This window comes from Monodelphis domestica, chromosome 1 (genome assembly GCF_027887165.1).
Source record: "Monodelphis domestica isolate mMonDom1 chromosome 1, mMonDom1.pri, whole genome shotgun sequence".
Classification (NCBI taxonomy): Eukaryota; Metazoa; Chordata; class Mammalia; order Didelphimorphia; family Didelphidae; genus Monodelphis; species Monodelphis domestica.
In genome coordinates this window covers 725,882,908-725,910,522 of record NC_077227.1, presented here as the reverse complement: position 1 = coordinate 725,910,522, position 27,615 = coordinate 725,882,908, and the positions used below count along the sequence as shown (strand labels likewise).

At 39.1% G+C, this 27,615-nt stretch overlaps 1 protein-coding gene across 3 annotated transcripts in view; it reads right to left on the bottom strand.

Annotated features, from left to right (window-relative positions):
• Positions 1-7,959: 7,959 nt before the first annotated feature.
• Positions 7,960-27,615, bottom strand: part of LOC103095661 (zinc finger protein OZF-like) — a 35,151-nt gene continuing 15,495 nt past the window's right edge. For all 3 annotated transcript variants that reach the window (XM_056813502.1, XM_056813503.1, XM_056813507.1), the window contains exons 3-5: positions 25,045-25,171; positions 19,648-19,743; positions 7,960-17,637 (exon numbers count right to left, since the gene is read on the bottom strand). In XM_056813502.1, the coding sequence (XP_056669480.1) occupies positions 16,526-17,637; positions 19,648-19,743; positions 25,045-25,171 (1,335 nt within the window). In that variant the 3' untranslated portion in view covers positions 7,960-16,525. The remainder of the gene's footprint in view (positions 17,638-19,647; positions 19,744-25,044; positions 25,172-27,615) is intronic.

The window sequence follows — 27,615 nt, the reverse complement described above, 5'->3', positions numbered from 1 at the left end:
GGACAAAGGAGATATGGAGGACTTCAGCCATTCTTGGGACATCTGAGGACTTATCATCTGGATACCTGCATCTACCTGTCAAGGACTCTATTTGTGAGATCTCTGGGTTTACTGTTGGACTGGACTTTAGGATTTTATGTAGGAAGTTAAACTTATTTGACGTGGCTTAACTAGGGTTTAAGCAGTCAGATACCCCTTTCCCTCCTTCCTCCCCATTCATCCCTTCTATGTTAAATAAATTCAAAATATTTATCTGTGCTGTTTCCCTCTGCATTTCCTTCCCTAAACCCCTTCAAATCTATGTACTTTTAACAATACATATCTACATATTAAATACTATATTCCTGGCACTGTGCTAAGTGCTGAGAATACAAAAGCAAAATTCAAAACTACTCCTCAAAGAGCTTACATTGTAATGGACAGAGAAAAGCACATAAAGGGCATCTGGAAACCAGGAGTGTGGGAAGACTCAGCAGTGAGGAGAGTGGGCTTCTGGAAAGATGCATCTCCAAGGCAGGAAAGCTGCTGGGGCAAGGGTGGAGAAGTCTGGAAATTCAAGAGGGGAGCCAGGAGTGAAGGGAGGGTGACCTAGAGGCCTGACAAAATGGTGGCCCAGCAGAGTAGTTCATATTTGATTCCAGACGGGAAGGTGGAAAAGACAGTAGTGAGGAGGCAGAAACATTTGTTGATGGATTGATTCCATATAGTTTAAGAAGAAAGAAAACAGTAACAAACAGAGGGAGAGGATGGGTAGGCTTGGGAGAGGGGGATGTGGTTTCAATTGGTGGCCCCTTGAATACAGATGATAAAATCAAGTTGGAAGGATTATATTGTCCAATTCAGACCAAAAAGGGCATCCATGCGCCCTCGACATGTGCCATTATCATCATCGTTACCATCATCTGGAAAAGCAAACGTTTATCCAGAAAAGTAAGTAGTTGTTTGGTCTTGGCTTCCAGACCACCAGCTCCCAAGGCCGCCATTGTACTTCTTGACAACTCTGATTGTTAGAAAAGCTTTTCTTGCATCGAGCTAACAGCTCAGTCTCCACTGAACCAGGTCAGCCCTTCGGCTGTGGAAGGACGGCTCTCCTGCGCCCTCAGAGCTGGGCTGGGCTCCATCTCTCCGGGTCCTTGAACTGCTCCTAGAGATGCAGCGACCACATCTGGGCTGCCCCCTGTATCAGGATCTTCGCCTTCACCGGGTCTGTGGCTGGGATTTGGGCTGCCGATGCAGCATTGAATGCATTAAACGTGGAAGCCTTCCCGTAGTTTTCAGGCATGTTTACACCATCATTCAGTTATCATGTTTAAAGTCAGTGGATCAAACAGTGTCCCAAAAGCAGTGACAAAGGGGGGCACCTTCTCCTGGAGAAGGGAGGCTCCGAGGGAATGGGGATCCCCAGGGGGAACACCTGGAAGAGAGCCTGTAGGGAACACGTGTGGCCAGGGCACATTCATGGCTCAGGTGAACAATTCACTTCAGAGATGCCACAGGCAATCAGGCGTGTGTTGGGACTCCGATCTCAGCTGCGCTGCCCTCTGGTGGACCTCTCCATGGAGCCCTTCTCTGCTGCCATCTTCTGGATTCCTCTTTGCCACACAGCCTCCCTGTTCCAGGGACCAGAGCCCACTCCAATAGCCAGCCGGAGCCCCTCGAAGCTTTTGTGTTTTCTCTCTTGCTGTCACTCAGTCTACAATCACGTCTAAATTCTGATGGGAGACTCGTTTTGACACCTACCAAATCCCTGAGTCACCTGCCTGGATTTTCTTCAGAGCATCCCAGAGTCTTGGCAAAGAGGCGGAGTGAATCTTCCTTCAGTCACGAGCCCACACACAGCCTATGAACGCCCCTGGTTCCTCTGCAGATCAGTAAAATGGAGCAGTAATAATAGTAGCCAGCATTTAGATAGCACTTACCATGTGCCAGGCACGGTGCAAAGTAAACACTTTACAATTATTATCCTGAGAGGTAGTCACTATTATTATCAGACCCATTTTACAGATGAGGAAACGGAGGCAAACCAAGGTTAAGTGACTCACCCAGAGTCACCTAGTTGGAAAGTGTCTAAGGCCAAATTTGAACTCGGGACTTCTTGACTCCAGACCCAGCTTTCTATTTCCTGGGCCACCTAGCTGAAATGGAAAAGGGCCAGGTGAAAAGATGGGAGCTGGCAAGCCTTGCCCTACTGTGCTCCTGCAGTCATTGTGCTCCCCTTTATCTCTGGAGTGAGTTCAAGAAGGGCTCCCAGGACGATGAAGGGTTTCCACCATAGTCTATGAACATCGGCTGAGAGAATTGGGGGTTGTTTAGCCCTGAGATGAAAAGACTGGGGTACAGGGTGGGGTGCATTTTAACTGTCCAGGGCAAATAGGGCTCAGAACAGGGATTCTTGACCTTTTTTTGTGCTTGTCAGTCTGATAAAGCTTATAGAGTCCTTCTCTAATCAATATTTCTAAATGCAGAAAACAAACTATGTAAGATTACAAAGCAAGCCAATTTTATTAAAATCCAGTTATCAATTGTTTTTAAGTTTGTAGACTCAAGAAGCTCTGGATTCGAGGAATTGGAAGAAATGCAACCATTTCTTCATCAGCAACGGAGAATCCCTGGGAAATACTGTGAAGTCAAGAGCCGCACGTCTCTATCTCCCTTCGCCTCACATTTCTAGTGTGAGGCTTGCCCAAGATCCGTCTGGGTCCCCCGCATGGGGGGACCCCGGCGGGCCCCCCCGGCCATTCTCCTTTCACAAACATTTTAGAGAGATGTCCTCCTCGCACACACTCAGAAGCTCCAAGCCACAGGCAACGAAAAGCCTTCAAAGCATAGAGAGCTGAGGGGGGGAACAGAAGGAAGCACGTTTCCTCCGCCATTTTCCCATCTACCACTAGAGCTGAACTGGTGATGCTTTCGGTGAATATATTGAAGGGGAACATACATGCTGCTGCTTTTGTTCAGCTCCAAAAAGCAACTATTTTAATCTAAAGAGAATTGAATATAAAGGAATTCTGGTTGGATAGTAAGTTGTGCCACGTCAGTGCCATCCTTTAGGAATATCAATTTCAGAATTGTTTTAGAATATAGTTTGAGGCAAGAACAAACGGAGTCCCAGGAGACCAATGAGGAGGCATCTGCGAGCGTCTGGGAACAATGATATGGACCTGAGTCGAGGAGGTGGCTCCATGAATGGAGAGAAGGAAAGAGATGGAAGATATTGTGGAGAGAGAATCCATAAGATTAGAGATAAAGGGTGAAGCAAAAAAGAGAGAAGAATGATTCTGACATTTCAAATCCAGGTGATTGTAAAGATAGAGGCCTTACAGGCCTACAGATGGGAGGTCCTGGGTTCAAATCTGGCCTCAGACGCTTCCTAGCTGTGTGACCCTGGGCAAGTCACTTCACCCCCCATTGCCTAATCTTTACCACTCTTCTGTCTTAGAACCAATACATTGTATTGTTTCCAAAGAGGAAAGTTTCCCCCAGAAACTTGACCAGCATTCTCCTGACATGACATATTGTGGTAGATTCTTGGCCAAGGTTTCCAAATCCATTGCTGGGAGGGAATAGATGGCTCTGGGGCCACCATGCTGGAAGGGCCAAGGACGGCAAAGGAAAATAGGTCATGGGAAATGGGTTTCAAGGTCAGCAGTGGTGAGGGCTGAGGCAATGTTATGGTTTCCGACAATTCAGTGACTAAGAGAACAGGTTCTGGGGTACACATACACGGTGTCTTCTCATTGGCGTGGAGTTAGAATCCCTTAGAGTTAACAATCCTTTTATGTCCTTATATTCTCAGTAAATAGTTTATTTTCATATAACAAGAGTCCTTAGTGTTCTTGTTCCTGGCCCTGAAGAGAAGCTCACTTATGAGCTTCCCTTCACTGATACAAACCGAAGAGACTTTGTAAGCACAGCAAGCAGAGTATCTAATCAATTTATATCCATAATCAATTCATTGACATATTATTTTTACAGGCCTCAGGCATAAACTGACATCCATCATTCAGGTATAGGAACAGAGTGAATTGTTCTTAGTTGTCGTTGCCTGAACTGGAGAAGAGCAAGGACTGAGATGGCCAAGAAAGCCAAAGCTATGACTGGGCTGAGGAAGTTGGGTGGCAGAAACTTCTTGAGAGTGGAGAGTGAAGTGATGATTTCCTGAGGCTGGCTTCCATCAGTGATTGAGGAGAGGTGGACTATAGGGAGTACTGCAGAGCCTCAGGGAGCCAAGAGTATGGGCAGGACTTCCAGGTGGTTAATTGTCTACCCAGTATTGATTAAATTAGGAAAAGATATTTTGCCTATAAAAATTACAATTAATCTCAAAAAATAGAAATATTATATTTTAAGAGGTTTATTAATGATCTTTAGAAGTAAAGGAATAAAAAGGTAACAAAATAAAAACCATGTGCCTATGGCTAATCAGCCTGCTCAAAACCCCCGCTTACCACCACCATGGTTGCAACAGAAAGCCAAGAGGTCAGACCAGGAATACCCACTGAATTTATCCCTCAGACTACAGGAAGTTTGTAATGACAGGAAGGCAGTGGGTTTCTGGGAAATGCAGTTTTTAGGGTAACAGATTTCCAATTGTACAGTCTCCAGGCAAGAGAGGCAGACACAGACAAAGATAAAAGACAGATAAAAAGAGGCAAAAAATGAGATAAAAACAGATGAAAAACAAAAAACAGAGAAAGACAACAAACAGAGAAAGAAAAAGATGAGACAGAAAGTAAGGGTTTAAAAACAAGAATCAGTCAAATAGAAGGATTGCTTCCATAAACAACATTGGATGTGATTGTTAACGGAAGGCTCAGATCAAAGTAGGAAGGAGGACAGGTACAGTTTTCATGTAGTAATTGTAGCTGGAAAATTTCAGCTCCTGAAGCTGGGGAGAGGGGGAAGAGGTCAAATGTGAAGATGCTTACCTGAAAAGCCTGGGGATAGGTGGAAAGAGGTTTAGGAGTTGATTAAATGAACACAAAAGATTTGATCAGGACTCTGGACAGGGACAGAAACTGATCCAGCTCAGAAATGAAATAGGTTTAGTGTTATCGTTAGCTAGGAATTTGGAAACTGGGTATTGATCAAATGAGAGCTTTTCTTTCTTTAGAGAGTTGACAGTTTTGAGGAAGAGCCACAATGATGGGAAATATGATTCTACCAATTTTTTTGTTTGTTTGTTTTTTTACCAATTTTACTCATTTACTAGCCATGGGATTTCACCTTTCTAAAGGGTAATAGGGATACATTAGCACCTAAAAGGCTTAATTGCCTACTTGGTTTGTGGCAAACACATAAATGCTCATCTTTGTTATTGCTGTCATTACCTTTTCAATGCTTACCTTCCTTCTTGGTATGAATACTGTATATTGGTTCCAAGGTAGAAGAGTGCTAAGGGCTAGGTAATGGGGTTAAGTGACTTGCCCAGGGTCACAGGTAGGAAGTGTTTCAGTCCTTTGAACCCAGGACCTCCTGTCTCGTAGTACTACATCTGTCTCTCAATCCAACAAGTCATTTAGCTGCCCCTAGTGTAAGGGCTATTGTTGGTTTCATAGAATCTTCACCTTAGATAGCCTTATACAGGGTTTTAGATGTGACTAAAAATGTAAAAGGTAATAAGTAGAAGCAATTCTGTGAAAGGAAATTGGATAGTTTTGTTTCTAGTTTCAAAATCATCGTTTATGAAAACATGAAATTTGACAAACTATCATAAAGAAATGCTGTAGAAAAGCAGATTCTCTTAAAATCTGGATCTTGATAGATTATAAACTAAAATTTTTAAGTGGTAAAAAAAATGTATTTTAAAAGATTATGTATTTTATCAGCCTTGTTGATCATGTGTTTTAATTATATCAAGCATTGTTTCATGAATTTTAATTCTAATTTGTTTTAAGTCTAATTCTGAAGCATTATGTTTCATTCTGAAGTTATCCCTCAAGGAAATCATTTATTTGGGTTATCATAAAGATGGTAATATTATATGATACTGATTGTAGTATTATAATCTATATCACAATATTACACATGATCTATTAAATATAATAGAATGTATAATATTGTATCATATTATATTGATCATCTTAAAATGCATCCATTATTTATTGCCTACATTTGAAAGGAGAAAATTGAAGGGATTGGCTTAAATGTCCTTGTTTCCTTGTGAGCTATAAGGGCAATGGAAATTCTTATCCCCTTCTCCATTTTAAGGTCCCTCTGAATAGAGGCAAAGTAATTATCAGAGGGAGGAATAATTAGGACTTTGTTCATCTTAGAGAAATGTTTTATTGTGTAGCATGGAGACTTTAACCAGTAAAGAACATGAGGCTATTTCTTCTGAGAATATTGTTTCTCAATGGGGGAAAGAAATTCTTATAAGCAAAAAATGTGTCTAATTCATACCCAGAAAAGAATGTGCCTTACTTCTTGCTTATGAAGGGAGTCGTATGTATCCTTTTACTCTTTAGCCTGACAGCTCAACCTTAGGATATCCCCTGCATTCCCATTAATTGATATATTTCCAGACACAAAGTGGACTTGGAGACCTCAAATTCTCCCTTATTTCTTCATCCAATGGGTTGAACTCTGGCTCAGACTCAGGAATCAGCCAACTGCATCATGAGCTTGAGTTCTTGGATAGAATGGACTGAACAGTAGGGATCAGGTCCCTTATCCCTTCCACATCTTCTTCATGCATTGTTATTTTGTGTAAACGCAAAAACTGTAAGGATAATTTTAGTGTTTTGACTTAAATTCTAAGTAAGTGGTCGAGATGGAAAATTCCCAAATATGAAAATACCCAAGTCAGCTGGGCATTATGGAGATTTTAATTAATAAAGAGAGAAGGAATTAAGGGAAGGAGAGAGACAAAGAGAGAGAGAATTAATTTAAATTGCTCTGGCTCAGGCTGAGCCAAGCAGTATTTAAAAGCCTAGGCCAAAGTGGCCTTCCTGAGCCTAAGGAAGAGCGAGTCAGTCTTATTACTCACCACAAGACCATCTCTAAGCAAGGTTCTTATACTCTGAACTGAAAAATTCTTCCACTGACTTTTTACCCCTTCCTTTTAAAGAAATTTTCTCTTATGTCACCTCCCCCAAATTTTCACATCTACCAATCACAGTAGACGTTTGGTTTTTTTTTTTTTCCAGGACTGCCCATTCTTAGTTTTCATCACTCTTTAGTTCACACCTTCTCTGGTTAGATTATATCTTCTGAGTACTTCACACCTCTTTGTTAAGCTTGCCTTTTGTAATGTAAAAATGGAGACTTGAACCTAGGACTCCAATCCCCAGAAGTCCTTGCTCTGGTTCCCAGGATGCTTTGTAACCTCACCTCAATTCTCACCTGGATCGAGAAAAAAATTATTATTTAAAGAGTCTCCACCTACGGCTGGGTCTCTTCCTGTTTCTGCTTGCAAGCAGACAGGTCTTTCATGATGTAGATGAGGTTTAATGGTCCTCTTGGCCCACCTAGACACGTGTTTTCTTACTTGTATTTTCTTAAGTACTTAATCCTTAATAAACCTCATAAAATATAATACTCCTTGTCAGAGAAACTCATTTCTACCTTGCCTCAGTTTCCCCTAAATTTTAATCTTAAAAGTAAGTTACTTGACCTTTTTGTGATTAATTTAACCTTTACAGGTACTTAACATTTTTTTGTATTAGATCTAAAAATAGACCTAGCTTAAAGTTCTGGATTCACCATAAGGTATGAGTTAAGGACTTTCATTGTTCAATCAAGAGTTGACAACTTTATCTTCCCCTAAGGCACTGTCTGAGTAGGGTGGAGTAATTTCCAAGTTCACAATCCCCCCTGATAATCATTGGGAGACTATTCTCCCCATTGATCATTTAACATAATTATCTTTTAGTCCTAAAGCACTTCTAAATACAGATTTATACAAAATTCAATTTTCTAAGAAGAAATTACAGTAGTTAGGGAGGAATAGAAAAGAAAGAAAGCAAACCAATGTTTTACTAGGCACATTGACAAAAAAGACAAATTAGGGAGTTCCCTTGTACATTTACAAATAAATGTTCAATCAAACTTCAGTTCAATCAACTACACCCAAAGTTCATTCTTGATCTTCTTGATGTAGTATAGGTTTTCTGGCATCTTTCTGTAATACTTTATTCTCTGGATTTAGGAGTTAGCAAGCTTCTTCCTGGAAGATCTTTCTCAAAAAAAAAAAAAAACTTGGATTTTATTTAAAATACAATCCCCCCTCTGAAGTGGGTGTTAAAAAACATCCAGTTCGGCTCAGGATGCATGGTTCAGTTATGGGGTGTATGAGTTAATTATCAAAAGAAGAGGAAAAACAACAAAAAAAAATAAGGGAAAAAATGGAAAGAAAAAAGAATAAAAAATTCAAAATAGGCCCTTATTTGGGTTTAATAAATTTCTAACAGGCCGTTGTATAGGTCCAATTTAAAATAGTTTGTATCCCACAAGTCTGTAGGACAGAATGCAGTAATATTTCCCTTACCCATTTGCAGCCAAGACTACAGGAAGTTGCCATACTATAAGAAGAAAAGAACTAGAATTTTATTTTGATAGGGAAGTGTCATTCCCATGTCTGATTTTTTTCAGGGATATAGGGAACCAGAATGATAGTCAAATTTTGGTACTTGTCTGAGTACTTCATAAAGAGTGTAGATACAAGGAAGTCCTATGACTTAACATATGTCAAGTGTCGCAACCTCAAGTCTCACACTAGTTTTTCCCGTGTGCTCTTTTTGGCTCTCAGGTTAAGTCTGTGCTCCTTGTTTTTTTTTTATCCCATTTCCTAAAATCAGACACAAACATTAATCACAGTTCCATAACATTTTATCAATAAATGGCAGGTTCCCACAGTTTAAAGCTTTTGGGTATGCATTGATATTATAGCAAGTGTATATATATACATACACACACACATATATATATATTAAACTTATATTACTGCAGAAAAATAATATAAATTGTATGTACCTTTAGTACAAGAAATGAGGAAAATAAAGAAAAAAATAAAATATTCAAAATAAAAGAAAAGTAATAATAAAAACAAGGGGGGGGGGATCAAGAATTCAGTGTGTTCCTGAAAACAGTATCCACTTGTTTATGGATTATTATCTCCAATGTTTATGATAGGATACAGTCAATCAGTTTCAACAGAAGATGTTCTCTTCACATGTGAGCAATGAATCCAAGAGTCCTTCTCTCCAACCTTTATAGATTTTGGAGTAGTTAACAATATTTGGAATGGTCCTTCCCACGAAGGCTGAGTTGCTCCAGTACGCTTGAAATTCTTAATATACACCTTTTCTCCTGGGTTCAGGTCATGAAGTAAAAAGTCCAGTGGTCTGGCTTGTACTGCAGTTCTGGATTCATGGAGTTCATGTAGTTTGTGCTGTAATTCCTGTATATAGGAAGCAATAGTAGTATCTCCCTATAGTGATGTATATGCAGGGGAGAAAGGTTTAGCCTGTATAGGTGGATGTCCAAAAAACATCTCAAATGGTGAGATGTGTAGGTCTCCTCTATGCCTGCTTCTAAGATAAAATATGGCCAAAGGGACAATTTCAGGCCATTTTAAATTTGTCTCAGTGCATAATTTACCAATCATAGTTTTAAGTTCTTTGTTCATCCTCTCAACTTGGCCTGAGCTCTGGGGATGATATGGAACATGGAATTTGGGAGTTATCCCCAAGCAAGAATATATCTGGTTTAGAACAGAATCAGTAAAATGACTTCCTCTATCTGAATCAATACCTGCTGGCAGGCCAAAGAGAGGAATAATTTCTTTTAAAAGTACCTTAGCAACAAAAGCCCCTGTGGCTCGGGTCTCAGGAAATGCTTCTGGCCATCTGGTCAGTTAATCTACTATGACTAATCAAAATATATAATGTCCTGCCTTTGGCATTGTTATGAAATCTATTTGTAGATGCTCAAAAGGTGTGTAAGCCAGAGGATGCCCACCAAAGGCTTTCCCACGAAATGCATGTTGGTTATATGCTTGGCAGGTAGAGCAGGCTAAACACACTTTAGAGGCTATAGTAGTTATACCGGGGGACATCCCAATACTAGATCAACAGTTTTTGTCACTAGTAAGGCTGTAGCAGCTACTCCTCTAAGACATGGTGGTGCTCCTGATGCTACTTGGTCCAGTTGGGCAGAATAATAAGCAATTGGGCGCTGAGAAGGTCCCAAAGTCTGAGTTAAAACACCAGAAGCTACTCCTCTTCACTCATGCACATGGCTTCTTGTAATCTGGGATGACTAGAGCAGGGGCAGACATGATAGCCTTTTTTAGATCTGATAGAGCTGACAAGTGTTCAGGCTCTAATTTGAGGGGTTCAGGAACCAAATCCTTTGTTAATGCTATAAGGGGTTTAGTAATTTCCCCATAGCAAGGAATCCATTGTCTGCAAAACCCTGTTGCTCCTAAAATTGCTCTCAACTGTTTCTTAGTAGTAGGAGTGTTTAAATTTTGAATATTCTCAATTCTTTTTGGAGAAATATAATGAGCACCAGCAGTCAGGATGAATCCCAAATATTCTACTTTAGGGAAACATCAGTGAACCTTATCCTTTGAGATCTTATGTCCTCTTTTGTGAAATTCCAAAAAAAAGGTGTTTACTATCTTCCTGACATGTTTCTGCATTGAAGCCAAGAGTAGATCATCTACATATTTGATTAATTTACTATTTTTAAATGTTATATTGTCTGTGTCTTGGCTCAAAATTTGTTCAAATAAACTCGGACTTTCCACATAACCCTGGGGCAGATGACTCCATGTATAATGTGAGCCCTTCCAGGTAAAAGCAAAGATATGCCTGGAGTTCTCATGTACAGGTATGGAAAAGAAAGCTACAAGTCTACTACTGTAAAGTATGTAGCTGTGCTAGGAATAGAGGAAATAATAGTATTTATGTTGGAAACTATGGAGTGTCTCTTTATAACGTGATTATTCACTGCCCTCAGATCCTGTACAAATCTATAGAGGTGCTTGCCATCAGACCTTCTTTTTGGTTTTTTTAACTGGCAGGATGGGCATGTTGTTTTCTGATTTGCAAGGGATTATTATTCCTTGTTTAATTAATGAGTTAATTACTGGGGTAATACCCTCAATTGCCTCCTTTGAGAGGGGATACTGAGGAATGGAAGGAGGTGGGCTAGATTTAGTTATCTGTACAGGAACAGCAGATTTAAGTAAGCCTACATTGGAAGATGTGGCCCAAAGAGACTCTGGTATATCTGTAGGTATTTCAAAAGTGGGAGGCTCTTTTGCCTCCTGGCTCTCTGAGAGAAGTACAGGGAGTAAATTTAAAGATTCCTCTGGTACTTCCAATGATAAGGAACCATCTGGGGAGCAAGTTATTGTGGCTCTGAGTTTGCATAGAAGATCCCTCCCCAGCAAATTTAAATGGGAGTCAGGCATCAAAAGAAAGGAATGTTGTACCTCTAGGGGTCCTACAGACACCATTCTAGGGGCAAGTTTTTTAACTCTTTGGGGTATTCCTGATACTCCCACTACACTGTGAGTCAATGGAACAATGTAAATCAGGTATACTCTTTAATATAGACTTGGTAGCTCCAGTGTCTAAAAGACAATCATAATAGGTGTTACTCACTTTTAAGGTAACATGGGGTTCATTAGTATGGGGAGGACAGTGGATAGGGACAACGGGTAGTAGGACCTCGGGGTCCAGAAAATCAAAGGTTGAATCCTCTGATTACTGTGCCCCAGTCCCACCCCACCCCCAGATACCTTCATTGGGTTTAGGAAGTTCCTTGGGCACCCCTCTGAAGGGCATCCCCCTGAGGGGCATTAGCACCTCGAGTATTTTTTGGACGAGCACCATTTTTTATATATTGTTGCTGGGCATTGTGTTGGGTATAATTTTCTTCATTTGGAACACTGTCATTATTTTCCCAATTTCTATAATTTTGATTTCTAAAATTTTATTTCTATAGTCATTATAGTTATTGCTATAATTTCTAAAATTGTGGTTTCTATGATCATTATCATAGTCATTTCTATAGTTATTATTTCTAAAGCTGTGGTTTCCATTGTCATTATTATAGTTATTTCTATAATTATCACTTCTGTAATTGTTATTAAACTGGGTATTCCTTCAGATAATCTTAAGAAAAGTTCTGCACTCTATCATTTTGTGGCCCTTCTCACAGAAGTAGCAGGTGTGAATCTTGAAATTTCTCAGACTTGTGAATGTTAAACATTTCCACATTGGGGAATTCTCCATTGGAACAATTCCCTACTGGGAACATTCCCCATTTTGACAGTGAGAACTCTACTTGGATCAGAAATGGGAGGACCTCTACTCCATCCGTACTTAAGACTGCTTTAAGGGAGAAAACTCCTTGCTAAACAATGAAAGTACTTTAACCCATACTTATGAGGCAAAAAGTTCTTTAAGCCATGCCTATTTTTAGAATTAATACAATGGGGTGCTAAGTACCTATTAAAGGTCAGGCAACTTGTAAACTTGCCAGGAGCAAAGAGGTGAAAACTTATTCAGAAGTTTTTTCTGGTACAAACTTACTAAAGGGATTAGTCGACCCAGCAGTGTTTTTAGAATGGGTTGTCCTTTTGAAAACGTCTACTGTGATTGGTAGATGGAAGAACTTAGGGGAGGTGACATAGGAGAAAACCCCCTATATAAGAAAAAGCAGAATCTCTTGAAAATCAATCCTTTTGGAGGATCTCTTGAGAGAGTCTCTGGCTGGAAGGCTCTTTGAGGAGGACTCTGGCTAGAACTCTCTCTGAGCAGACTCTGTCACTAGAATCCTTGCTTAGACAGACCTTGTGGTGAGTGATAAAAGAGTAACTGATCTCTCTCTCTCTCTTAAGACTCAGGTCTAGGCCATGTTGGCTTAAGGCCCTTCATACTGATTCCTTTCTTACTCTTTCTCTCTTTCTTTAATTCCTCATTGTATTATTAATTAAAATCTCTATAAAACCCAGTTGACTTGGGTATATTCATAATTGGGAATATTTCCCTGGTGACCACCTTATATTTAAAACCAAGACACTGTAGTGAAACATATTTTCTGCGGTCACAAATTTACTCACCCACTCTTATATCTATCACAATTTATATCTTCTACTATTTTACTCACTACAATTTACAACCTCAACCATTTTAACTCTTATAGTTTATAGCCTTCAACTCTTTTAACTGCCACAGTTTAAGGCATTAACTATTTTAAATATAACAGTTTATGGTCTCCAACTATTTTAAATGTTACACAGGTTACTGATTTATCTGCGGATTCCTGCAAAGGGGCTGTGGTTTCTCCCTTATTTTTCAATTGTCTCTTTAACATTTCAATTTCTTTTTTTAAGTCTTCCACTAATGTATTATGTTCCTCAGGTCTTTCTACACAACCCTTATAAACATAGGTTGCTACTCTCCTCAATTCTTTGAGGTCTATAGAGTCCCAATTAGGACAGTTAGTTTTAAAGTAGTCTTTTACCACTGAACAACAATTCTCAATGAATTGCGTATGTATTTGCCTAATGTCCCTTTCTCTGGATAAATCATGGTCCATATATGTATTTCCTACATCAATAAGTCTGTCCATAAACTGGAAGGGGTTCTCATAAATTTCTTGTCAGGTTCTTTAAAATTTTGACCATTTTTCAGGTCTATCCAAGCATGCTCTCATGGCTGTCAATAATGTTTCTCTGGCCTGGTTTAGTTTTGTATAATCTGGTTCAACACTGGGGTTCCAATGTGGATCTTCAGTTGGCCAATAATGTCCTCTTTTACCTCACTTCTGATTAGCCAGAGAGATGACATTATTTTTCTCTCTGTCAGAAATTTTTCTAATAAATTTCCAACATCTATCCAAGTGGGGTCAAAAGTTCTGAATATGTTCTCCAATCTTTTTATAATTAATATTGGTTCTTCCTCAAATGATGGAAGATCTTCCTTAAATTTATTTAAATCTTCAGGGTTAAAAGGTGTATGGTGTCTTACAGATACCAAGTTTCCATTTTTCACATTTGTTTGGTCAGATCCATATGTGCCAATAAAAAAAATGGGAAAGAAGCAAGTGCCAATTAACTAGGGAATGGCAAAAAAAAAAAAACCTGTAACAGATGAATACCTTCAATTAGTGAGGTAGAATGACAAGCATTAGGATTTCAGAGAAAAAGACTTATTATTATAGTATTTTATGCACAGTATGAAATTTGGGGTGTTTAAGGCAGGCTTCTCTGTAGGACAATCTATGAAGTCTGTGCTACAGCATAAGGCCTCTCCTACTGAATTGGAGACACTGAATCTTACCTCTATGTGTCCATTGTTTAGTCAAGTATTAGCTCAAGATGAAGTCCTTCCTGTAATTATTACTTGTATAGCCTTTCATTCCAGAAAGAATATTGTTCTTACAACTATTCTCCATTATTTCAGTTTATTTTTTGACAAAAATTATGTATGAAAACAATGTCCAATATTTTAATTTTTTTTGAGTCTTGGATTTTTCTCCCCATAACCAAAAGAAGTTAAGCAATCTTATATAGAGTTGGCATATGTAACACAATAATACATTTTCCTATATTGATCCTTTTGTGGAACTAAACTCAAACAATAAAGAAAAAATTTTTAAGTCAAAAAATTTTTCTTTGGTCTGGATTCAGACTCCATCAGTTCTTTTCTCGAAACTGATTTTTTTTTTCTTATCAGTCCTTTGGGATTGTTTTGGATTAGTATATTGTTGACAACAGTTCAATTCAGTTGTTCTACATACGATAGTGTTGTCACAATGTGCAGTGTTCTGGTTCTGCTAAATTCAGTCTGCATAAGTTCTCAAGTCTTTCTGGGTTTCTCTGAGCTCCTCCCTCTCTTCATTCATGATCAAACAACAGTATTCCATTACAATCATATGTTACAATTTACTTAGCCATTTCCCAATTGATGAGTTTTCTCTTACTTTCTAATTCTTTGGCCACCCCCAAAAGAGCAGCTTTAAGTATGTTGTTTTGTCTTTTAAATATACTTCCTTTCCTTTTTGTTTTTTTTTAATGCCCTTAGGACATAGTTCAAAATTGCTCTCTCCAGAATGGTCGAATCACTTCACAACTCCTCCAGGAGTTCATCAATATCTCAATTTCCCCACATCTCCTTCAACTTTTGTCACTTTTTTTTTATGTACAATAGACAATCTAATATCGATGTGGGGTGTTCCGTCACACTTATTATTTTCATTTCTCTAAATAATAGTGTTCACTCTACTCTTCAGGAAAATGGAAAGAAATTGACCACATTCATTAGGTTTTTTTTTAAATCCTTACCTTCCATCTTGGATTCAATACTGTGTATTGGCTCCAAGGCAGAAGAGTGGTAAGGGCTGGGCAATGGGGGTTAAGTGACTTGCCCAGGTTCACACAGCTGGGAAGTGTCTGAGGCCAGATTTGAACCTAGCACCTCCCGTCTCTGTGTCTGGCTCTCAATCCACTGAGCCATCCAGCTTCCCCCTCATTAGGTTTTTATGCACTAGGAATCCTCTCATTTCCCCATATTGAACTAGATCTGGACTCTTCCATTTAATGTCTTCCTTCATTTAGGACAGTAATAAGATTGCTACCCAAAAGGAAACTTTGCTTGGGTATAAGACATGATTGCTGCCTGAAGGCTTTTTCACATTGATCATATTACTACAGTTCCTCTCTAGTGGGGATCCTCTTATGTTAAATAATTTAAGAGTGGCAACAATAAGATCAGCCTCACTCATGAGATTTCTTTCTAGGTAAGACGCTCTACCATGAAGCAAGGGTAGGGCTTTATGTGAAAACCTATACAAATTGATGATATTCATAACTTTTCGCTCCATTGTGAATGCTCTAAGGTTTACCAAGATGATTTCTTTGTGAGAAAGCCTTTACACATTGTTTATATTCACAAGGTTTCTTTCCAGTGTGGACTGTAAGGTAGTGCAAGAAGGTCACTCACTGCAAAAGCCTTTCCATACTGCTTATCCTGTGTGGATTCTCTGATGTGGTAAGACTGACCCTTCCTGGGAATGCCTTTCAATACTGTTTATATCCATAAGGTTTCTCTCCAGTGTGGATGTTCTGATGTTGAGTAAGACTGCTCCTCACTGCCAACACCTTTCTACATTGCTTATATTCATAAGGTTTCTCTCCAGAGTGAAGGATGGATTTCCTGATGTTGAGTAAGGCTGCCACTCTGTGTGAAAGTCTTTCCACATTGTTTACATTCACAAAGTTTCTCTCCAGTGTGGATTCTCTGATGTACAGCAAGAAAGGCCCTCCATGTGAAAGCCTTTCCCCACTGTTTACATTCATAAGGTTTTTCTCCAGAGTGGACTGTGATGTCTGGCAAGGGAGCCCCTAAGGATGAAAGCATTTCCACACTTTTTAAATTCAAAAGATTTCTCTCTAGTGTGAAATCGTTGATGTATAGGAATTTTACCCCTCAATGCAAATGTCTTTCCACATTATTTACATTCATAAGATTTCTCTCCAGTGTGGGTGCTGTGATGTATAGCAAGATTACACTTTAATGTAAATGCTTTTCCATGTTTTTACATTCATGAGGTTCTCTCCAGTGTGAACTGTCTGATGTTTGGCAAGATGGTCCCTCTGTGTGAAACTCTTTCCACATTGTTTACATTCATAAGGTTTCTCTCCAGAGCGGATTGTCTGATGTTTAGCAAGACCACCCCTCCGTGTGAAAGTCTTTCCACATCGTTTACATTCATAAGGCTTCACTCCAGTGTGGATTCTCTGATGCTGAGTAAGACTGTGCCTCACTGAAAATGCCGTTCCACATTGTTTACATTCATAAGGTTTCTCTCCACTCTGGAATCTCTCAGGTCTGGCAAGATTACTCCTTAATGTAAATGCCTTTCCACATTGTTTACGTTCATAAGGTTTCTCTCCAGTGTGGATTCTCTGATGACTGGCAAGACTGTACCTCACTGCAAAAGCTTTTCCACATTGTTTACATTTATAAGGTTTCTCTCCAGTGTGAATTCTCTCATGACTGGCAAGACTGTACCTCACTGCAAAAGCCTTTTCACATTGCTTACATTCATAAGGTTTCTCTCCAGTGTGGATTCTCTGATGTATGGAAAGACTGTGCTTCACTGCAAAAGTCTTTCCACATTGTTTACATTCATAAGGTTTCTCTTCACAGTTGATTATTTTATGTGAATCAAGTTCAGACTTCTGACTGAAAGGTCTCCCACTTTTATTATTCACAGAAAGCATCTCTACATGTTTACTTTTTGAATGTCTAATGAAGTCTAAACTAGAGCCAAATGTCATTCCCTCTAGGTTACCTTGGTACATGGGCATTTTAGGAGATTTCTCATGTGACTGAATAAGTTCAACTTCTTCAGGAAAGTATTTTCTGAATGCATTATCCTGAAAACAATTATTTTCTGAGATCAATTTCATTTGCTGATATAGGACTGAATACTGTCTGAATTTCTCTGCAGTTTTAGTCTTTGGATTTTCATTTATGTTGATATTATAGTCACAGATTTCTCTCAAAATCAAGTCACAGGAACCCTCATTCATGCATATTTGAGGGTCACATCCTTGCACATAAAGGCTCAGCTTTGTAGATATCTTCTTCACTTCAGAATTGTTCTCTGTCTCTGAAGAAAACAAATAATGATATAAACATAATAGGAAGGAGGACATATATACACGCACAAACAAACACATAAACATACAAGTTCTTTGCTCTGACTGGAGAAAGTAAACTGATTTTTATTCTATTTCCCCTGTCAAAAATAACTTTTTAAACTAATACAAGCAGAACCAGACTTTCAATACATTATTTGGTCATATTTGCAAGATGGAGGATTTCAGAAATAGCTTCACACACAATACCAATGAAACCTCACAATAGGCCTGTGACACAGACAGGTCCAATATTCACACTGCATTTTACAACTCAGGTCATGACCAGAATACAGGAATGACCTGACCAACCTCCCTGTAACTAGACTCAACACTCAACTCAAACCTTTTGCCTGAGAATACTCTGACCACATTACTAGATAGGCTTTCTCCATTGCCCTTTCTGTCTTTCCTTTAAAAGTCACTCATTGCCAACCATTCTGGAGGACAATTTGAAACTATGCCCAAAGGGCGATAAAAGACTGTCTGCCCTTTGATCCAGCCATAGCACTACTGGGCTTGTACCCCAAAGAGATAATAAGGAAAAAGACTTGTACAAGAATATTCATAGCTGCACTCTTTGTGGTGGCCAAAAATTGGAAAATGAGGGGATGCCCTTCAATTGGGGAATGGCTGAACAAATTGTGGTATATGTTGGTGATGGAATACTATTGTGCTAAAAGGAATAATAAAGAGGAGGAATTCCATGGAGACTGGAACAACCTCCAGGAAGTGATGCAGAGTGAAAGGAGCAGAACCAGGAAAACATTATGCACAGAGACTGATACATTGTGGTACAATCGAAGGTAATGGACTTCTCCATTAGTGGCAATGCAATGTCCCTGAACAATCTGCAGGGATCTAAAAAACACTATCCACAAGCAGAAGATAAACTGTGGGAGTAAAAACACTGAGGAAAAGTAACTGCTTGACTACAAGGGTGGAGGGGATATGACTGAGGAGAGACTCTAAATGAACACTCTAATGCAAATACCAACAACATGGAAATGGGTTCGAATCAAGAACACATGTGATACCCAGTGGAATTGCGCGTGGGCTATGGGAGAGGTGGTGGGAGGGGGGGAGGGAAGAAAAGAAAATGATCTTTGTTTCCAATGAATAATGTTTGGAAATGACCAAATAAAAATTTTTTAAAAAGTCACTCATTGATTATTCTTATAATTTTTTCAGTCTCAATTCATCTTCCAAATATTCTGTTCTCATTATTTTTGAGGCACATTTTGAATGCACATTTTTGATGCACCTGGTCATTTTTTAACAAACCCTTACCATTCATCTTAGAAGCAATACTATGTATTGGTTCTAAGGCAGAAGACTGGTGAGGGCTAGGCAATGGGGGTTAAGTGACTTGCCCAGGGTAACATAGCTAGGAATGTCAAAGGTCAGATTAGAATTTAGGACCTCCAGTTTCTAGGCCTTGCTCTCAATCCACTGAACAACACAGCTGCTCTCTCAATTGGTCATTTTTGATAAACTTTATATGTTCAGCTGAGAAACAACTTCAACTCTCATGCAATAAAAGTTTTCTTTTCTCTACAGATGCAAAGATAGTATACAATTTAATGCAGATATACTAAATATTCATCCTATTTTAAAATTTATCATATATTATGCCATACTCTATAATAGTGATCACAACCCTTTTACAGACTGAGTACACCAACTGTAACTCTCATAGCAGGGAGGAGGAAGCACTCCCATTGGGTTGCTGGGCAGAGGTATGGGTGAAATAAGAAATGTCCTCAGGTGAGAGGAGAGGGAAAGGAGAGCAGTCCCCTGTGGCACATGTGCCAGAGGTTCACCAACATGACTCTACACTGAGTCTATCATCCATCTCTGAGGAAATGAATAGCAGAATTCAACATGGTCTGCCAGTCACAAAGTCTAGCACTCCCTTCACTACAATAGATAAAAGTCTTTTGGGACAACAACCCTCATATACCTGCTTTCACCTCACTCACCTGGACAGAAGCTCCTTGGATCTTTTTGTTCTAGCAGCCATGGTGCTTCCCCTTGCTGAAAACAGGAGAGAACATTTTCTCTAGGAATGGGAAGTCCTTGGAATAAGGAAAAAGGAAAGGGATCCAGAGAGAAAAATAAAAACATTAGTCCTCTTCATGGAAAGGAGGTATGTAAGCAAGGCCTATGGGATGGTTTCTGAGGAATTCCCTTTTGGGACATTTGCAGGAGGGCAGAGATCATGGAAACCATTTAAAATTTCAAAAGTCCATCTTTCTTTACTTCTTTTAATAAAAGGATAGGTACATTCCACAACCTCCATTATCTAGAAATGAAAGGAAGGTGGTAGTAAAGGAGGATAATGTCAGAATGTGGAATCAAAAACAAACTCACTAAAGTCTCAGAAAGATGGTAAGTGAGTATCCCTGGCAAGTTATTTAACCTATACTTGCCTCTACTATGAACTGAGGGTAATAAGAGTACCAAACTCACAGGGATGTTATGAAATTAATGTAACTATGAACTCCTTTACCCAGTTGGGGGCATAGGGCATATTTTAAAATGCTTATGTACTTCCTTTCCATTCCTATCCTCTGGCCTGGAATTTGTGAAAGGAAATTCTTGGTTCTCTTTGTCTATTCTGAGTTTGCACTTGTGATAAGTAAATTCTTTGTTCTCTTTGCCTAGTTGGAGTTAACACTTTGTAGTAACAACAATTTAAGTACCCTTACTTAGTACCTCACTAGACTGAAAACAGAATTACCTCTAGTTTATCTAATTTTGAATTAATCAGCATAAGCAAATACACCCATACTTAACTCTAAAGTAAGGGAACTCCACAAACTCTTACAACTAGGAGGATAGCTAACACCTTTAGAGGTGAGAAGCCAGCAAGATACTTGGAAGAGCTCCACCCCTTTTTGTAACTCAAGCAATCAGAAACTTGTGAATTCTTTTAAGAGTTTATACCCTCAGAAACTATAAATTTTTTATGAGAAATTGATGTTCAGAGGTCTTTGATAAGAGTTGCCACCTTATAGGATGAGCCAATATAATAAAAATGAACATCCTACCCAAACTTATTTATCTATTTAGTGCCATACCCATTGAACTCCCAAAAAATTTCTTTACTGATTTAGAAAAAAACATAACAAAGTTCATTTGGAATAACAAAGGATCAAGGATATCCAGGGAAATAATGAAAAAAAAAACACAAATGATGGGGGCCTTGCAGTCCCAGATCTCAAACTAAATTACAAAGCAGCAGTCATCAAAACAATTTGGTACTGGCTAAGAGACAGAAAGGGGGATCAGTGGAATAGACTGGGGGCAGTGACCTCAGCAAGACAGTATACGATAAACCCAAAGATCCCAGCTTTTGGGACTAAAATCCACTATTCGATAAAAACTGCTGGGAAAATTGGAAGACAGTGTGGGAGAGATTAGGAATTGATCAACACCTCACACCCTACACCAAGATAAATTCAAAATGGGTGAATGACTTAAACATAAAGAAGGAAACCATAAGTAAATTGGGTAAACACAGAATAGCATACATGTCAGACCTTTGGGAGGGGAAAGACTTTAAAACCAAGCAAGACTTAGAAAGAATCACAAAATGTAAAATAAATAATTTCGACTACATCAAATTAAAAAGCTTTTGTACAAACAAAACCAATGTAACTAAAATCAGAAGGGAAACAACAAATTGGGAAAAAATCTTCATGGAAACCTCTGACAAAGATTTAATTACTCAAATTTATAAAGAGCTAAATCAATTGTACAAAAAATCAAGCCATTCTCCAATTGATAAATGGACAAGGGACATGGATAGGCAGTTTTCAGATAAAGAAATCAAAACTATTAACAAGCACATGAAGAAGTGTTCTAAATCTCTTATAATCAGAGAGATGCAAATCAAAACAACTCTGAGGTATCACCTCACACCTAGCAGATTGGCCAACATGACAGCAGAGGAAAGCAGTGAATGCTGGAGGGAATGTGGCAAAGTAGGGACATTAATTCATTGCTGGTGGAGTTGTGAACTGATCCAACCATTCTGGAGGGCAATTTGGAACTATGCCCAAAGGGCGATAAAAGAATGTCTACCCTTTGATCCAGCCATAGCACTGCTGGGTTGGTACCCCAAAGAGATAATGGGGGAAAAGACTTGTACAAGAATATTCATAGCTGCTCTCTTTGTGGTGGCCAAAAATTGGAAAATGAGGGGATGCCCATCAATTGGGGAATGGCTGAACAAATTGTGGTATATCTTGGTGATGGAATACTATTGTGCTAAAAGGAATAATAAAGTGGAGGAATTCCATGGAGACTGGAACGACCTCCAGGAAGTACCCAGGAAGTGATGCAGAGTGAGAGGAACAGAAACAGGAGAACATTGTACACAGAGACTGACACACTGTGGGACAATCAAACGTAATGGACTTCTCCATTAGTGGCAATGCAATGTCCCTGAACAATCTGCAGGGATCTAGGAGAAAAACACTATCCATAAGCAGAGGACTAACTGTGGGAGTAGAAACACCGAGGAAAAGCAACTGCCTGACTACAGCGGTTGAGGGGTCATGTCAGAGGAGGGACTCTAAATGAACACTCTAATGCAAATACTAACAACATGGCAATGGGTTCGAATCAAGAACACATGTGATACCAAGTGGAATCATGCGTCAGCTATGGGGGGGAGGAAAAGAAAATTATCTTTGTCTCTAATGAATAATGCTTGGAAATGATCAAATAAAATATTATTTTTAAAAAATGAATAAACCTTTGATTTCACTGTGGGAAAAAAAAAAGTTGCCACCTTAAGAGGATGAGAGGTGGTACAACTCTGGAAACTGGGAATGGCCCCTGTGAAGAGGAGCAGGGACAGGAAACCACCATAAAAGCCACAAAATCCTTCAGCTGGGAGTCTGGTGAAGTTGAGCCTCATGGAGAGTGACTCCTGGAGATAGTCTTCGAGGGAACTTAATTGGAGAGTGCAGGGTGGATCATGACTTCAACTTAGACTCTTGATTCCTGGACTACTTGGCTGGGTAAGTGAAAAGGCTGACTCATTTACTAAGAGACTAGCTTCCATCTTGGAAGCTAGTGAGGCCTCATGATTACTCAACCAGCCCTCCTTGCTGAGGACTAGTATAGGTATTTTCTTTATCCTCTTTCACATTTATCTAATTTATTGTTTCCCCTTCTATTTGGGTAAATAAACTGCTTCCAACCATTAAATTTAAGCTCTACAAATTAGAGGGAAGAATGAAGGAGGAATAAGGATAAACTTGTTGGACTGGGCAGAATTAGGGGAGGTGAGTTAAGTTTTATACTTTTTTATTTTATTTCTATACTGCTTATTTTTGTAAGTCAATAATTGTATAAAACCACAACCTCAAAACAAACAAAAAAAAACAAAGAAAGAAGTGAAAAATTGAATGCTTTCATCTGCCTTCTAATTCCAACAGTTCTTTCTCTGGAGATGAATAGCAATCTTTGTCCTAAGTCCCTCAGAATTATATTGGACCATTGTAATGGCAAGAGTAATAAAATCTATCACAGCTGATTATTCCAAAATATTATTTTTGCTGTGTATAATATTCTCCTGGTTCTGCTTATCAGTTCATGAAGATCTTTCCAGCTCTTTCTGAAATCATCCTGTTCATCTTTTCTTATAATAGTACTCCATCACCATAATTTACCACATTTTCTTCAGCCATTTGTCAATTGATAGATATCCCTTCAATTTCCCTTTGCTACCACCAAAAGATCAGTTACAAATATTTTCCTACAAGTAGGCCCTTTCTGTAAAGGATAATTTTAGTGTTGTGACCTAAATTATATTAATTATTGGTTGCCATGGATATCCCAAATAATAAAAAAAAATGTACCCAAGTCAGTCTGGAAATGTATGGTGATTTAATTAATATAGTAGAAAGAAATTTAAGAAGGGAGAAGGAAAGGGTGTAGGATTTCTCCCACCTGGCTTGTGCCTGGTGGGAAGATTAGAGGCTCTAGAAGGTAAGGTTTTGGAGAGTAAAAGAGGAAGGAATCAGCCTGAACTCCAAGAGGGTTCAGCCAAGATGCCTGAACCTGAATTAGCTTAAGGGCAAACTCACTGACAAAACCTAGACAAATCACTGCCACCACCCCAAGATCTCAGATCGCTTAGCAGGCTGCCAGCCAAAGACGCCTCTCCGGGTAAAGAGGCCGAAGAGAAGAAGTGACGTGCCCATATAGACGGTTTTACATCACTTTTCTGCGTCTCATCTGTACCAATGTTAGCTTAGCTTGACTTAGGACAGCCCAGGGGGTCTGTCTACTGTTTCTGCACATGTCTGTTGAAGGCCATCTTCTCAGATACTTAATCCTTGAATATGGTGCAGACATTCCTGACCTTGTTAAGCTAAGTAGGTTGGAGAAATGTAGAGTTACCAAGACTTGATTCTGTTAGACCAAGTATCTCCATTGTTACTAATCAGGAAATAGCTAAATCAGATCTTCTAAAGTACAGTCTGAGTAGGATGGAGTAGTTTTAAAATTCACATTTCCCCATTTTTTCCAGCCTCTTTGGGGTACAAACCTAGTAGTGATTGGATCAAAAGGCATTCATTGTTTTATAGCTTTTTGGGAGTAATTCCAAATTGCTCTCCACAATGGATGGATCAATGCACAACTTAACCAGAAATGCATTAAGTTTCTCAATTTTGCCACATCCCCTCCAACCTTTGTCACTTTCCTCGAATGTCATATTGCCCAATCTAAGAGGTATGAGGTAATACCACAGACTTCTTTTAAGTTACCTCTCTTATGAAGACTGATTTAGAACATTTTTTCTTATGATTATTGAGAGCTTTGATTTCTTTATCTGAAAACTGCTTATTCATAACCCATTGACCATTTGCCATATGCTGCCAAATAGGCTTCACATCCCCCATTTAATACTTTTGAACAAAAAATCCTTTCAAAGGACCAGACACATCCCAAATGGGAAGGGACTGATTCCCTTCAATGCCCATCTTGAAGGAAAAACTGCCTGGTTATTGACAAAGAAATTGCATACAAAATTTAGGTCTAATTAGAGGCAGGACTACAAGACTTCTGAGATTAGCTTCAGGAATGTAAATCTAAAACACTCAAAGTTTTTACCTGAAATTACCTAAAACAGAGGAGAGACAATTTCAGGAGGAAGAAAGGAAAGTCCCAGCTTCTAATCACATAATTTAAAGACAGTTTTTTAATGAAAAGTAGACAGGAGGACAACCCTTGGCAGAGATCAGTACTTTTTTGCTTTCTTAATCATTGACAAAGGCTCAAAGTCCTATACATTTGGCGTGGAATGAAGATATTCCCTTAATGGTACATTCAGAGTTAAGAGAGAAAATGGTCCTTACCCACAGAGAGGAGACTCTGCACATTCTCCAGCATAACCTCCATATATAGCTCTTTCTGAGAATGGTCCAACAGGCACCACTCCTCTTGGTTGAAGTCCACAGCCACATCCTTGAATGTTATTGACTCCTAAACAAGCAAAAATCATGAGATTTAGAGCTGAGCCTTCAAAATTCATCCAGCCCAGTTCTTATGAACTAATTGGAGGAAACTGAAGCACACAAGGGAGTTTCCCCAAACTGCTAACCCTCATGAGGGCCAGAGCCAGCCCTGGAGAACATTCAGAACCCAGTGGAATATTAAGAAAGGCATTTTGTGTCTAACATGAAAATAATGTGGGAAGACTAAAACCTGGAGAAATGCCTAATGGTGAAATCCTTTTCTCTGTGGAATCAAGGAGATGGTACCCTTTCTCTTAATAAGGTAGGAGATTCTGTGGAGGAGAAAGAAAGTGATCTGAAATTCCTCCTCATCACAAGTGTCAGAATTGATCTGGTAAGAACATGAACCACTGAGTATGACAAGCCATAGCCAAAATATCCTGTCTTTGCTTTATGATCAATGTCATTACTTATTGGAATATATTTAGTCATTTTACATTAAGTAACACAGAAAGTAGAATAACTATGCCATCAATGGATTCCTGGGTACAGTGAGATAACTAAATGTCTTACTGACTTGACAAGAAACTCAGAACCTGAACTTTTGAAGCCCAAACTAGAACATCTGCAAGCCACTGCAAAGCTAAAAGAGGCAATTCTTTCTGCACCAGCACTTGGGATCCCAGACTATTCAAAACCATTTCAGCTATTTGTAAATGAGTGCAAAGGGATTATATCTGGAGTAGTAACACAGACTCTGAAATAAAATTACTGTCCAATAGGCTTTTACAGTTGTCAACTCCATCCAACAGCATCAGGGATAGTCCCGTGTCTCAGAGGTGTAGTAGCCACTGCATTGTTAGTGCAAAAGTCAGCTGATTTAGTTTTCAGATGCCCTTTGACAGTTTATTGTTCACATCAAAATGAGGCACTTAGGAAAAAATTTCATACCCAGGCCTTTTCTGACCAGAGAATTTCTTGGTATGCAATAATTCTTTTTTTTTAAACCTTAATTTCCATCTTAGAATCAATATTGGGTTTTAGTTCTAAGGCAGAAGAGTGGTAAGGGCTAGGCAATGGGGGTTAAATGAATTGCCCAGGGTGACACAGCTAGGAACTGTGTGAGGTCAAATTTGAACCCAGGTCCTCCCATCTCTGGGTCTAAATCTCAATTCATTGAGCCACCCACCTGCCCCTCAAAATAATTCTTTTGGGTCATAAAAGCATACAGCTAAAGAAGTGTAGTGTGTTAAATCCAGCAACACTGCTAGCAGAGTTGCCAACTAATGGGGAGCCATTGCATGAATGTGAGGAAGTAGGGAAATTGGTGGAACAACCAAGGCAGGACTTGAAAGATACACCTATCGAAAATGCTTATTTGGTGCTTTTAACAGATGGGTCTTCTTACATCCATAATGATATTCATTACATGGGAACTGCAGTAGTCACAGAATTTGAGACTCTGTGGTATGCCTCACTGCCCCAAAATATAAGTGCTCAGGGGGAAGAACTCATTGCATTGAAGCAAGCCTGCATTCTTGCAGAGGGCAAAGTAGCTATTGTCTATACTGACTCTAAATACTCGTTTTCGATCTGCCATGCAACAGGGTCAATTTGGAAACAGCATGGGTTCATAACAGCTGGGGGGAAACAAACAGCACATGCAGAAATAACTGATTTGATAGCAGCTATCCAGAAGCCAAGACAGATAACTATAATACATTGCCAAGGCCACAGTGTCTATAGGAATTATAGGGTACATGTAACAGCAAAATATGGAGCCTGCAAAGCTCCATTCTATGTTATGAATTCATCCATTATAGAGTCAACAGATCTCAAAAAAGCATATCTGGACTATGAGATTCAAACATGGAAGGAAAAGTTGTGGAGCTAGAGAAGCATATGGCATATGGGTCACAGATACTGGAAAATGTAACAATTAAAATTTAGGGGAGATGGGGAGACTGAGGCAGGTAGAAATTAGTTTCTCTCTGCAAGGAGTATTATATTTTTTAGAGGTTTATTAAAGGTTAAATATTAAAGAATATACAAGTAAGAAACATGTGCCTAAGCCAGAGGCCTAGACAAAATAACCTCACATCACGCAAGAGACCGCCTGCTCCAAAACGGAAGTCCAAAAAGCACCAAGAGCCCCTCAAAAGCCTTTGAATCAGTTTAAATCCCTTCTACATCTTGGCCCAGGTGAGATTACAAGGCATTCTGGGGAAGTGGAGCAAAGGCTCATGGGGATTGTAGTCCTGTATTCGAGTCTATTTTTTACATTCCCTTGTGTGATCATTTTGGAAAAATTAATTTTTTCCCAAAAGGATCATAAAAACATAATAAACTTAAAAGATTGCAATAGTGTGAGGATAAGAGAAAAAAGAATAAAACCAGTAATTGCTGAACACATTGACAAAAAGCCATTAGGGGGCAGTCCCCTTTGGCATAAAAGTATACATACAAATAAAT